Source organism: Apteryx rowi, unplaced genomic scaffold (assembly GCF_003343035.1).
Source record: "Apteryx rowi isolate R43461 unplaced genomic scaffold, aptRow1 scaffold_12, whole genome shotgun sequence".
NCBI classification, from domain to species: domain Eukaryota; kingdom Metazoa; phylum Chordata; class Aves; order Apterygiformes; family Apterygidae; genus Apteryx; species Apteryx rowi.
Window position 1 is genome coordinate 3,046,298 of NW_020447419.1, and position 13,899 is coordinate 3,060,196.

The 13,899-nt window shown below is 42.1% G+C and overlaps 1 protein-coding gene across 1 annotated transcript in view; it reads left to right on the forward strand.

Moving 5' to 3' along the window:
* The window catches only part of ERBB4 (erb-b2 receptor tyrosine kinase 4), a 380,218-nt gene that overhangs the window by 270,384 nt on the left and 95,935 nt on the right, over positions 1-13,899 (forward strand). Inside the window, exon 19 of the mRNA XM_026088236.1 lies at positions 8,482-8,667. Coding sequence (XP_025944021.1) covers positions 8,482-8,667 — 186 coding nt within the window. The remainder of the gene's footprint in view (positions 1-8,481; positions 8,668-13,899) is intronic.

The following is a 13,899-nucleotide window of genomic DNA, read 5'->3' on the forward strand; positions in this document are numbered from 1 at the left end:
AAAGTCTGGCAGCTTTTGATGACTGACTTCATGGTTCACTGATGCCAGCATGGTCAAAAAAATCGAACTGTGAGCCAAACCATCCAATGAAACCTTTTTTGTTTAAATATAATCTTCCCTTTGCAGTACTTGAGTCCTGAGTGTGATGCTGTTATGCAACTGAATACAGATGAGTGAAACATGGAAATGAGTAGTCTATTTCAAATTCTCAGATGAGAGAAATGAACTACCTGCGTTATGGGCAAAATATGTCTTTGATTAAACAGCTCTTAACGTTGATAGTACACTTGATGAAATTAGGTTTCAGTCTGCTGCTGTCCCTTTAAATTGATCCTGAAGGCGAGAAGAGCTTTGAGTATGTGGTTATAAAGTCAAGCTTTTCAGTGATATCAGAARATTTCAAAGCAACAACCTAAGACTCTTCAAAAGGAGTGAGAACTTGATAGATTTTTTTTTTCTGTATCACTCATTCCTGAGACCTTGCCATCATTCCTCTTAAATCAAAACCCAAAGCAAGAACTCCCTCCTTCTGAAAGGAATCTGCAGCTGAGGCTGAAAATGTTTATAAACTAGTCAGTGGTTGGGTTTCTTTCCCTTCCCATTCACATACTGCTGAAATGATTGCCTTTTTAGGCAGTACACCTTTAAAACTTCAAACATTTTGCTAGTTGTATCAAATAGTAAGACAGGTGAACAACTTTTAACAGGCTATTCTGAAATAATGGTGTGTATCACAAATGGTAAGTAAAACATTTGCCAGAATGCTGTAGTATCATTACACAGAGCTGTGCATACTGTTAAACTACTTAGAGCTGCTCTGTAAGTGGGCATTGCCAGTCTGAAATCCACTGTTACTTCTCTCGAGTGTTTTCAATTGGAAATGTTCACATAAAAATTTTGCTGCTTGTTGAGGTCCTGAACTCTTGGCCATTTATGCATAAAACTAAGCTGAAAGCAGGCTGTATTTTATTTTCTAATCACCAGAATCAAATGTTTTCAGGAAAGGTTCACAGAAAGGCCAATATGAGTTGCCATCTGACTGGATGCTTGAAGAAAAATCTTCATTTAGCTTGTTGTGCACAAAGGACTTTGTTCCTCCAGACTTCAGATTCCTCCTCAGCTGTCTAACGCAGGCTCTGATGAATTGGGAGACTTAATTGGTGCAAAGTCAGTTGGGAGAAGTAAGAAGCATATGGTGTGTGGGTTTTACAAAATGCATCTCCTACTCTTTCAAACATTTAAGCATGTGCTTAACTCTGAGCACTTGAAGAGCCCTATTGGGGTCGGCGTTGTTGCCCATATCCTTAATGTTTGCAGAACAGGGACCACAGTGCTACTTTTTTTTCTCTCTCACAAATATATAGTGAGCTAGACTCACTCTATAAGAGCCTGAAGATACCGATTCCTGCATCAGTAGAGCCTGCCACTTCCTCTAAGGAAGGCACAGAATATTTGATCCAGAGTCTTTAGACATCACTTACAAGAGCAAGAACATCCAAATCCTTGAACTGTGCTAGTTTCAAGTGTTTGGAGGAAAGTGGGGCAACTCTCTTTCTCCACTTGTGTGCATTCGAATTCAATGTCGGCAGCGCAGGCTGTGGCTCTGCAGTGGTGAGTCAGTACGACTGCAGACACTTGCTAGTGTGCAAGTGTGGTGACAAGCAAAGGAGCCTCAGAGGGCACGTCTGCCCCAGGAAACGCAGCAGATTCAAAGACGCTGATGCCATCTCCAGAAAAGGCTGCGCATCCGCATAGCGTAGAGCAGCGCGCCAGCCGGAGACCAGCTGTGCTCCCGCACACTAGATAGCGCGTTGCTGTAGTGTTTCCATCGTGTTTGTAAGGGATGTGCCACAGTGTGTGGTCCCTGCTGTGGGTCTGGATTTGTTTTGCACTCTTAATTTTTATCCTCTGATGCTTTGGGTGTAGGGGTCCACCAGACAGCTGGATTTTCAGACCTTTCTGAGGGAGTGTATTAGATTCCACATTTTAATGGTGTGGCACACTGGTACTCCAGTCAAAATATGCAGYGACTCTGCTCACTGCCGCAGGGATTTCTGGTCAAGCCCCTCATTGGAAACTGAGCTTAAAACCTTGGGAGTGAAAAGCTCAGGTCTCTCAGGCCACAAAGTCCCCAACCACCCATTCAAAGCCTATGGTCTCTTTTATTGCAAGAGTTTGCCTAGTTTTGAGGAAACACGTCTTATCTGGACACATAGAGTTCATCTTGTCTATCTGTTCACATAYAGCCTCCTTAATATGCCTTACTGAAGTAAAGTGAGCATTGGGGGAGTTTCTGGGAGGTGACAGTTCCAGCCAACAGCACTTTTAACTTTCTTAATGTAGCAGGACTTTGTGTTAGAGCTCTGGTTATTTCACACTGTGACAGCCAGGCCTGGTGTTGCCAAACTTGGTATTTCCACACAGAAAAAGCAATTAGTCATGTGAGTGTGAATAAAGGATTTGGAGCTGAATGTGCACTGTTATGCTTCCATGCAACATCCATGCATGGAACTGTACCTACTGTAAGTACTGGTCTGTCTTTTCTGCTTGGAGCATGGATGTGGATTTATAGAAAGATATTTTTCTTCATTTGCTCCTGAGTCCTGCTCCTCCAGGGGGAAATTTAGAGAATTTGCTATAGGCAGCCTATGTGTTGTCCCCGTCTCTCAGGACAGCGCAGTGCCAGAAAGCTATTTCATCCGCTGCTGGACTCATGTGGCCCAAGTTAAAGCATGTAGCTCTGCTGTGCAGTGACCTCAGGGCTGAATCTGCCCTTGCAGTATTCAGGTGCTGTTGACTGTATTACTCAGCAGTAAAATTGGTTATATAAGCTATTGCCAAGTTTCAAATAAGACTTTTGTCTGAAAGCGCCCTGATAAATGTGTCTGCTTCTAATGACTATAGACCAGTTCCTGAAAAAGCAGCTGTGGCAGTTGGTGGTGTTACTGCCCTCCCTCTGTTCGCTATCCCACTGCAAGCCTCTGATATCCCTTGTTGGTCCCTATAGCTGCAGCTCTCATTTCATTTTCAGAAATGGCTGAGACATTTCAACAGCAGCTTTCTGGAGAATATCTGCCTGACTGATGAAGAATTTCAGCCCAAAGGTTGGAAGCATAGCAATGCTGTAAAGCAATTGGAAACAGCATCCTGCATAGGGAGTACCAGGGAAATTTAATAATGGGTATCATTGTCATATAATAAGTGTAGCCATGTATGTTGTTGGGTGTACATGTTGTGCTGTTACTCAGCTTAAGTTTTTATGCAGACTACATATGGATAAGTCAGTTGTAACCCAGAAGTTTTGTAAGGCCTAGTGGAGTATATCCGCAAGGAGGCTTGCAAGCAAAATGCACTGAAAATATACTGGACTGTAATTGGATCTGCCCTGAGGCAGGTCAGGCATGAGCTTCAGACAGGTTTCTTTGCCTTAGCACTTAGAAGCATTGTAAAATGAATGAAAAAAGCAGTGTATTCACTGTAGCATTTTTTCTGTCACCACAGCACAGTTTGTGCTTGCAGAAAAATGCACACCATAGTAAGAAGTCAGCTTTTAAATGTTTTTATTTGCTCAGTAATGATTAGAAAAAACACGGGGATTTTTTGTGTGGTTTCTTATATTTTGTTTGATTTGGGGTATTTTATGGCAAGAACAGTTAAAAGCTGAAGGGCAGGAAACCAGAGATTTTTCAGACTGTGTCCCCGCTTGCAAACTCTTATCAGGTGCGTGTGTTCATCTGGCTTAGCTGGAGCAGTCAAAGCTCTCTTGGCTCGCGGGTCTGCAACGCGCGCAGGAATGGGTAACAGCCTCTCGGTCCTACACGGGCTCTAAGGGGGCACTGGAAACGGCACTGGCTACCCGTAAGTGACCCTGTCTCAGCACTCCCTGTTGTATGGCCACAGGCGCTCAGGAAGCTCGGCAGTGAAAGAACAGGCCTTCAGGAGGAGTAGCTTTTCCCCTCTGAAAGGTATTTACATCTGATGCAAGGAAACAACAAATATGTCAAGTGCTGATTTTGTTGTTGGGGGAGTCTTTACAGACAGGAAGGTGAGGTGGTCACGCATCATCCTGGAAAGTGCTGGGCTCCACCAAGGGATAGAGGACTGTTTTAATAGCACAACCTGTTAACAGGACTTAAACCCTCTGTAAAGCAGCTGAGGGAAGGTCTCTTGACTGATGTGTATGTTCATACTTCCTTTAGGGCATGGTTTTGGACTTGGCAGGGGACTGGCTCGCTGTCAGCTCTGCCCAGTTGCAGGACCCACTGGGGTCGCAGGAACTGCCTGTACAYCATCTCTAGCACCTTGCAAACAGTCTGGCCAGGGATGCTTGACCACGTGCTAAAGTGTTCCCTGGCATACAGATTCATGGCGGGACGCGTGTGCTGGAGGAGAGTTGTGTCCTGGGACAGTCTGGGTGGAGAATAAATCTTCAACGTGGCCATAGATATGGCATCATTTTACCATTAGTAGCCCATGCAGCTTGTTGAGTGCCCTGGTTTACAAATTAGGTGGTCAGAGAAACAAAGCCAGTATCAAAGTATTCTCTTAAGGGATCAGTGTGCTGACTAATATTTATGCTCAGTTGTCAATTGTAATTGCTAACAATAACATCTCATGGTAGCGAAGAGGGAAGTTAAATATCACCGTACAAGATGTGCTGCGTCTGTTCCCCCGAGCGCTTTCTTCTCACAGTCTTAAGGGCTGGTTTTTCTTCATCAGGGACAGCTGAAAAGAGAATCCTGTCTTAGTTGGATTTGTAGTTAAATTGCAGAAATATCACTGAAATTAAAGCTATTTCAAACATGACTGCCCAGGGTGGATAGATTAAGAAACCATTTTAGCTGGGATTTTCAAAGCCGTCTAAGGAAGGAAGGTGAATCAAGTGACCTGGTGAGGAGTGAGTGGCTAATTGTCTTAGTTGTTTTTGTTGACAGGCGCTTTGAGCCTGGACATAACTATGTGTTGTATCATTACAGCTACAGGCAGCTCTTGTGAGTTAAATAAGCTCTACTTGTTTTGGCGTGTTGTGGCTAGTCTAATGGGAGGTGCTCAGAGGACTTCTCCTGGCCTGTCAGTCAGAGCCGTACCGATGCGGCTGTGCTGACGGAAGTCTGCCTCATAGGTTCGGTGAGAGCTTACTGGCTCTTCCAAAATCACCTTTCTTGTTGGGATACGTTCTTGTGTTACTTAACTGCACATGACAGAGGCCTCGGTCTAAGGCATTAAATTAGCATTGATGCAATTGTTAAACAGAGTTGCAGATATAAATCACAGGAGCTGAGCTTAATGTATCCGGTGGCAATAACTAAGCACCTTCAAAAGGAGTAGAAGAGAGGAACGACCACAACTGCTACCTGTGCCCGAGCCAGCCCTGTGCCTGGCTGCAGCGCACTGCTGTGATAATTATTACCCGAGCAGTGACAGCAGGGTCAACAAGCTCCAGGAAGAGACTTTGTTCGGCTGAGGAGTTCTTCTTGTGGTAAGAGTCCCTGCTCCTGCAGACAGGTGAAGGAGGGTGTTCGGTGTCCAACAGGACCCTTCCAAAACTGCCACGCTCCTGGCATTGCTCAGCCTCTAATATGAGCACATGGTGTCCCAAAAGTTCTGACTCCTGGTGGAAAGACACAGTATCATATCTTAATCTCTCCCCTCCTCCTTTTTATTTCAAACTTCAAAGGATTTTTTTCAGGAGAGAAAGATAAAGTGATCTGGGGCCCAGTTTGCAGCTCTACTCTACACTTCCTGCGTGACGGGATACTAGGCTGTGGTTTTCTCTTCCTCAGTTTCCTCACTATTAAATTAGGATGATAGGTACAATTTTCAAGATCATTCCTGTAATTCTGCCAATTGAGTATAGAGACAAGATCTGCAGATATAAGATACCAAAAGATAAGGGAAGTTACAGAGGCAGGTTTTCAAAGATGCCAATGTCAGACAGCCAACTGCACGAGTTAGGTGCTGCAGAGTGCCTAAATACCATGGAAATTGTGGCTTTAGGGTCTTTTGCGTCCAAACTGATTTTAAAGCGAGGATTGTATTCCTTGGTTGCTGAATAGATTTTAAAAATGCTACCAAGTCTTAATGTTTCTGTTGCTGTTTGTCTGTTTTGTCTAATTAGGCTCTAGCAGAACAATCACAATTTCTTTTACTTTGTGTTTGTGCTGTGCTGGATACACATAACCCTGAATTTAGTTTTCCTGTAGATGCTAGTGCAATAAAAATAACAATAATTTTACTAATGAGAACAACTATGTGAAGCCAGGATTCATGCTAAATTAATATCCATTAGGGACTTGGACCTACAATGAAAGTTTTCCTGCTTTTTGTTACGTTGTGTGTCTTGATTCAATACAGAGCAGACCATAATATTTTATTAAAAATATTTTTTTCCAGAACCATTACCCAAATGGAATGGTTCTCATTCTACCTAGTGGAATAATGTATGTTTTCCTGTAATATCAGAATGAGACAAATGACACTGCTTGCTTTCATTATTGTACAGAAGTGTCTTTCCTTTTGACTCAAATAGACTTATAAATGGCATGTAGCTGGAGACTAATGGAGCACATGCTTCGAAGCTTTCCATCTGGGCCCTTGGTGAGCAAAAAGAATATATTGTCCGTGTTCTAATCAGTCCTCATTATCAAGACAAGTAGTCCCACTTTGAGTTCCTGGAGTAACTCTTTAACTTTACTTGGAGAAAGAGAGAGCAACAAGTGCTATCCCCAGTGCATCTGCAGGAGAAAAATGAATGGGTAAAAAGAAAAAAGAAAAAAATGAGGCAGAGTAATTTTGTTCTTTGAAACTGGATAATGCACCTGTCAACATGTATTTATTCTGGTGGCCGTCAGTGACATTTTCTAGTGACAGTAGAAAGGAGGCTAAGATTGCTTCAAGGAGACCCCATACATACTTGAGTAAGAGAGAACTATATTAATTTGAACAGGAACAAAACTACTTTAATGAAGATCCCCTATCTCACTTGTTACATTGGAATCTTCCTCAGCTCTCCTTCTCCAGTCATCCCATCACATAGCCCTTACTGGTTTATTTATTTAGTTATTTTATTTCTTCCCATACATGCAGGAAGAAAAAGGAAGGCGCTCTCTTCCCCCTTCCCACTGGAGGCCATCTGCTCTTATTGGGGGGGGAAAAAACCCTACAATTAGTGTCTTGTACAGCTTTTCATCGTAACGAAGAAAAGGGAAAGAAAGAGAGAGAACTATTATGCAAATACTCTGCAATTTGGTTTCAAATATTCTTTGTACTGTGATGAGCAATTTCCTTTAATACAAACTCAGCCTACTTGCCAGGACTTTTTTTCCCTTAATATAGAGAAGAAAAAAATAGTTTTATGAGTCGAGGCGGGGGGGAGAAGGGGAGATGCTACGTTCCTCTGATGCCAACTTTTTCTCATCCTTTTTTTCCTTCCTTCCCTCCCTCCCTCTTTTTGCATTATTATAGCTGTTATTCTTTAAGTTGTCAGAAAGATGTTGTATAGGTGTTTTGGAGAAGGAGAGAGAGAGACAAAATAGCTTTACAAAGCCCAAGTTTCCCCTCACTTTTCCTTGTTCGTTGCCATGAGGAAGTGATCTTTATTGAAATTGGGAACTCAGCTCAGTGAATGAGAGAGAAGAGCTTTCTCCCTGCCTTTTTTGAAAGCKATTTACTCATGATGGCAGCTTTACCTGTGAGAACAAATTTGTAAGGCTTTATCAGGAACTGCTGTGGTACTTGGTCCTGCATATCTTGCAACCAGTGGGAGATCTGTAAGACAAGACTTTAGGACTGAATACCTTAGCCAAGATTAAGTCCTTCTGGTGCTTTGTATTGGACAACCAGCTAGTTGAAAATCTCCAAAAGCTTACGATCTGGAAAGGATAGCTAAGTATAGAAGAAAGGTAGGATTATTATCTCCTGTGCAATGGGTGAGAAGTTGAAGCTTGGAAAAATGAAGTGGTTCACCCAAGATCACTTGGGAGAGGACTTTGGAAGACCAGGAGCTGCGCTAGAAGGGCCAAACTTCTAAAGCTGGTAATTTGTGTAGTGCTCTACTTGTGTCAACATCCATGCCTGATGGATTGACCACAAACTGGGAAAATAAATTCAAGAAACTAATTCAGGGAAGTAAAACAAGAAAGAGTTACCTCTTTAAGTACAGTCAACTGTGCCACATTTACATCTTCAGTTCTGTGACTGTAACAAAAAGAGGAATATAAGGCAATGCCGAGTTCCTGATGACAGTCTTCAGTGGAGCTATGCAGATACTCTGACCTGTTGTTTAGGACCATATAACATACGTTACATCAAACCAGATTTTGCCTAGGAGTGCCTAATGCTGGCTCGACAACATGGAAATTTATGGTACATCAGGGGATGCTGATCCACTTTCAATGCTTTATGCGGAACGGGAAATCTATGCATATAGCCCTGAAACACAGTGGGGTAACTGGGTCCCTTCTGTTCCTTTTGTTGTTACAGGAAGCTCTTATCATGGCCAGCATGGACCACCCACACCTGGTGAGACTCCTGGGTGTCTGCTTAAGCCCAACCATTCAGCTAGTCACTCAGCTGATGCCTCACGGCTGCTTGTTGGATTATGTTCATGAACATAAGGATAATATTGGCTCCCAACTTCTGCTGAACTGGTGTGTCCAAATAGCCAAGGTAAGTAGTTCATACTATTCTTTTTCTGATTTTCATAAATAACCAAATGAAATGTCATGCAAAAAAGCGATATGGAAAAATGGTTGCTTCCTTTTCTTCTTTTTCCGAGGATGTTGGGTAGCTTTGAAATATGTGCTATTTTGGCTGTCTAGACTACTCTAGATTACTTGGTAGTATGTACATCAAGTTTTCTTCATGACTGTCTATCCAACTTGGTGCTAACATGGGGTCTTTCAGAAAAAGAGTAGAAGAAGAAGAAGCCCTCTCTGTCACATCTGAAGCTGAGCACAGAATGATTTTTCAGCCTCTCCCACTGCTCTCACTTCAGCGCAGAGTTGGTAGATGCTGGTTTGACTTGACTGTGGTTTTCAGACTTTCTGAATCTGTATTGCCAGCTAAATTCTGATACGCTGTCAATTGTCTGCCCACATACTGCTGAGAAGATAAATACTTACTTCATGTCACTCCTGTGGGAACCATCACGGTTCTGCTGTATTTAAGACCTGTCACAACAGTCGAGGCTGGAGAGTAATATCGCTTGTCTCTGCGGGATGTACAATCTCAAGGGCTGGATCCTGCTTTGCTTACCATGGCGTAATGCTTTCTGCCTTCCTGGAGATTTTCAGGAGCAAGAGTTAAGCCGTTATAGTTCAGAAACAGACTGCACTTCAGCTGGGGTGGAACAACTGTATAGATCATAAATCCAGCTCTAGTGCACAATGCTTTTTATGTATGTATGTGTTACTCTCAATATTTAGGTTTTGAGTACTATACTTACAGCATGTTATTGATAGCAAGTCACAAACAGTGACAGGATCTGGGAATGCAAAGGGCCATAGCTTATATCCATTTTAAGGGCTGTTTTGTGCTACCAAAATGGTGTACAATGATGTTACTGTGAATGAGAATCTGGAACTCACTTTTTGTTGAGAGCTATTCAGAAGTTATTAATATTTTTAAATTGTTTTGGTTAAAATGAACATCACCCACAAATGTGTACCCTCTTACATTAAATCTGCAGCATTAAGTGAATTTGTTAGAGCATCCATTAATAAATCTTAATTCAAGTTCTATCATTAAACTTTTAACACTGGAGAGAAACCTGGAGATTCAACAGTTGTTTTCCTGGACAAAATGGCAGCCATCAAGTAAACGTTCATTTCTTTAAAAAACTTAGATATGAAATATTTTCTTACAGAAGTAAAAAACTGAGAAATTTGGCTAGCTTTGAGGTTTTGCTCGAGAGGAGGAGGCATTTCAGGTTTATCATTAATAGGCCTTTTTATCCAGAATCACATCTGTTGTCAAACCTGACTGAAGATGACAGGAGATGGAATTACCATCATGCTTGGTAGAAGGGTTAGCAGAAAAAAATATTCTGGAGTTAACATTTAAACCTGTCAGAGTTTTAGTGGGGAAAGGAATGAAGTAATTTAGGAGAAAAGAAATACATCAAAATAAACTAAAAAAGGGGAAAAAATGCAAATTCACATTCTGATCTTGCAGCATTTTGCAGATGTATTAGTATCCGTGATTTTGCCGTGCTGTGGTGGTGAAGCAGCCACAGTTACGCGGGGTACTGGAATACATTGATGGGGATTGCTTGTATCTGGAGATTTGCATGAGTATATCTAGAATTGTTATCAGAACAAGGAAGGTAGGGGAGAAAATACATGTTCCTCTTTGCGTCCTTTCTCTYGACACAACCTCCTTCCCATCTGTTCTCTGCTCTCTTGATTGATAGTGGCTGCTATTATGTATTTCAAAACATTTACATAGTGCCCTCCATGTAAAGATAATCCACCTTCATTTTCAGTTTGTGCGTACATACTTGTGTCTGTTCTGAAAGCACACAGCCATTGACTCACTGGGCTAACAGCCGTACTTGCTATTGCTCTGAACTTCATGTAGGCAACTGATTTAGCGAAGCAGAGGAGCCCTGATCCGTGGTAAAGTCTTGCAGAACTGGCAGATCTGTGGGAGAGTCTGTAGAAGGCAGGTCATGGTTTTCCCATGGTGATTCTTACCGAGATGTAACTGGTTTGAAAGAGATTCCCATTGCGAATGGTTTCGGCATAATGTGGGGATTGGGTTTAGGTAGGCTCATTTGAAAGTCACTGCCTGCTGGTTTTCTTAGTCGGTGCGTGATGTGGGTTTCTTGGGGAGAGGAGATGAGGCATTATAGGTATCTGTATTCTGAGATGATGGGCAGCCAAGCAGCGCAAAGAAGTGAAATCAGATGTGTAATATTAACTGATGAACTGTCAGGGAGAGAAGGGGAGATTCTTCATCACAAAAGGTAGCCTGTTATTGAGGGGAAGTAGCAAAGTTTAATTAAATTCATCTTCCTCTGTATGACGATAACTGTGAGGTTAATTTTGCCTTGGCCTCACATTACAGCGTGAAACTCGTCCACTTGGCTACTCGTGAAGGGGACAGCACTGAGCGAGTGTTTTCTTGAAAAAGTGCAGCACTCGGTACGTATGTCTGACCGATTAGCTCAGGGCCATCACAGTTCGTCTGGACTGTTCTCGCCTGGATTCTTGAAGTGTGGCTCTTTTCCTTCTCTTATTTTTACAGTAGTGATTACCTTAGGGAAGCAGTGCATAGTCACAGGGTGGTCTCCGTTTTGCTACTTTTGCATGCRTATCAATGGTATTTAGTAGGGCGATGGCCTGTTTTAGTTGAAAAGGTCCCYGCAAATCCTGACTACTTGCGTGCCATCCTAGTATGTTGTAATCCTGTCGCAGAATTAAACTCCAAAGAGCTGAACTGCTCCTTTAACTCAGGAACTGGCTCTTTATTTTCTTCTTACCTTTGAAGAGCTTGAGTGACAGTTGAATGTTGAAACTCTTTCCCATCATGTATGTTTATGCATAGGTGCAGTTTATCTTAATTATTATCTATGAAGCTGTCACTGAAGAGAGGAAAGAAGTAGGGACAGGTGATGGTGTGCACAGTACTTAATGTGTAAGAGTAAAGTGAATGTTGCACAGAATTTTCTGTATTGCATTGCATTTTCTGATGGATACAGGAATACCTCTTTCCTTGCTAGCTCTCAGATTATAACGCTAATTGAGGTTAGAGGAAAATGTTTCGGAAGTGATAGAGAAAATCTTTGCAATCACAAGATGAGGAATCCCCTTATCCCCAAAAGAGGAATAATGGAATAAAGGAATAATAGTTGGAACCTAGCAGCAGGGGAGTGGTAGTACTTGTCTTCCATTCATCTGTCACATTTAACAGTGACTAGGAATCAGCCTGCAGCCTGCAAATAGGAAAGATTCAATTTGCCTGCAAATAGCCAGGTTTCCAGAGGAATCAATGTGGAAGGTGGCTCTTGCATCAAATGCAACTTTTCCACTGTATCGCTGAGGGAAGGGTGCGTGTATCCCATGTACCTGTATGACCACACTCACGTTTCAGGCTCATTCTCAAGCTGCTATAGCTTGAGAATGCCTCTCCACATCTTGCTTTTCTAGACTTTTGGGAATGGATTGTTGTGTCTTTCTGAAGGCTACCAAAAATGTGTTTAGCAATGTAATAAGCGGCAAAAATGTTCAGTGATCTCCTTTCTCTGCTGCCTGAAATAGCATCTGATGCATCTTTCATTAGATAAATCTTTCTACCCTCACCTTTCCACTTTTTTATGGTGAAAATTTTCCCCAGTGAGGACAGGATGGAAGGAATCGGAAATGCCTTGTTTCCAAAGTACAGGATGATTTTTGTGAATCATTTCAAATTAAGTTGCTGCTGCAATATAGTTCTTCCCTGCTGTGCTTTTCTCCATCTGCCAATGTGCGGGCATTTATTTATCGAAGACATTGCTTTGGAGTTCACTTGTTCCAGGCTGTTCATTTCCATATGTCTCTACTTTTGTGCAACGAGATGCAAAAACTAGTTAGGTGCTATGCCTGGTTGCCAACCTGCTTATGGCTCTGGAGAGCTTTTCTGAAGGTTGACTACAGGGTGGTTATTAAGTATTACCTGCTGCCAATTGAAAGAAAGCATGGACGATTTTTCCTTTTGCTTACACAGATTGTGTTGAATTTATTCTGACTAGTATATCATTGGAGGGTAATTGTGTTCTCTTTCCAGAAGCTTTTGGCTTCTTATTTTATGGATGGAAGTTATAAAAATAGAGTAGCCCCCAAGCATTCTGCATAAAGCATGGTTGTTAGCAGCTGTGTCTAAGGAGGTTTTGTCCTTCTGCTTTGCAGATACACAAGGCGTCTCTTTGGGTCTTGCTTGCATGTCTCACTTAGGGATTGAACATTTAACATTTTAGCTCAGAGTTTAACTGAGTTTAGCTCAGTGGGGTTTTTGTGGAGTTTGATGTCCAGCAAAGCAGTAAGCTATCCTCACGTATCAAGATACTTCCTAGAGTGGGAGTAAGAGTGACCAGCTTGGTGGCCTTAGGGCAGAGAAGGATGCAATAACAGTTTGTGAATGTCCATAGTGTTGGCTACCTGAGAAACAGATTGAAAAGCAAATTTTGCAAGAGCTCAGCAGTGTAGATCTAAGCAGGTGAATTATATCCTTGTCACCTAGTGTAGGCTTCTTAAATGTAAACCAGGAGGACTTAAAAAAAAAAAAAAAAAAGTGTTGCAACATTCATATTTCAAGGTGTTTGATATAAGTTCTGTCAGCGACAGCTGCCCAAATACTGGCCATAGCAACTTGGTGGAAGGTTTTTTTATTTGCTGTTTCTTGAATGACAAAATGAATGGGGGTAAAGTCATTCTTGCAGAAACACATTGAAGAAAAAAAACATCTTGAGGTTTCTAGTCAGAAAGTGTTGGTTTCACTCTGCTGCTAGGTAAGGTTAAGTAAAAGGTATCTTTGTTTGAGGCCAGATGCTCTGACTGTTGTTCTAATAGAAAAAATAGCCTGAGTCCTGCTGTGAGCATTACAGTAGGCTTTAGTGCTGTGTTAGGCTGTCCCCCGGTCCCTGAGGGTTGTACAGAAATGCATTTTGGCTACTGTAACTTTGCATACAAAACCTGCTAGGTTCAACACAGAAGTTGAACCCAGCCAGGGCCATCTACAGTTTTACCAGTTTTTCTGGTACAATTATGGTTTCATTCAGCTGCTGTTGACTTGCATGAATTTTGCTGAGCAGGGTTTGAATGCAGAGAAATTTGTCCTGCCCCAAAGAAGACAAAGCAAAGGAAGAGTGAGAAGGGAAGCAATCTTCCTAAAGCAAAGCAGCTTGCCTGCAATCACCAAGCA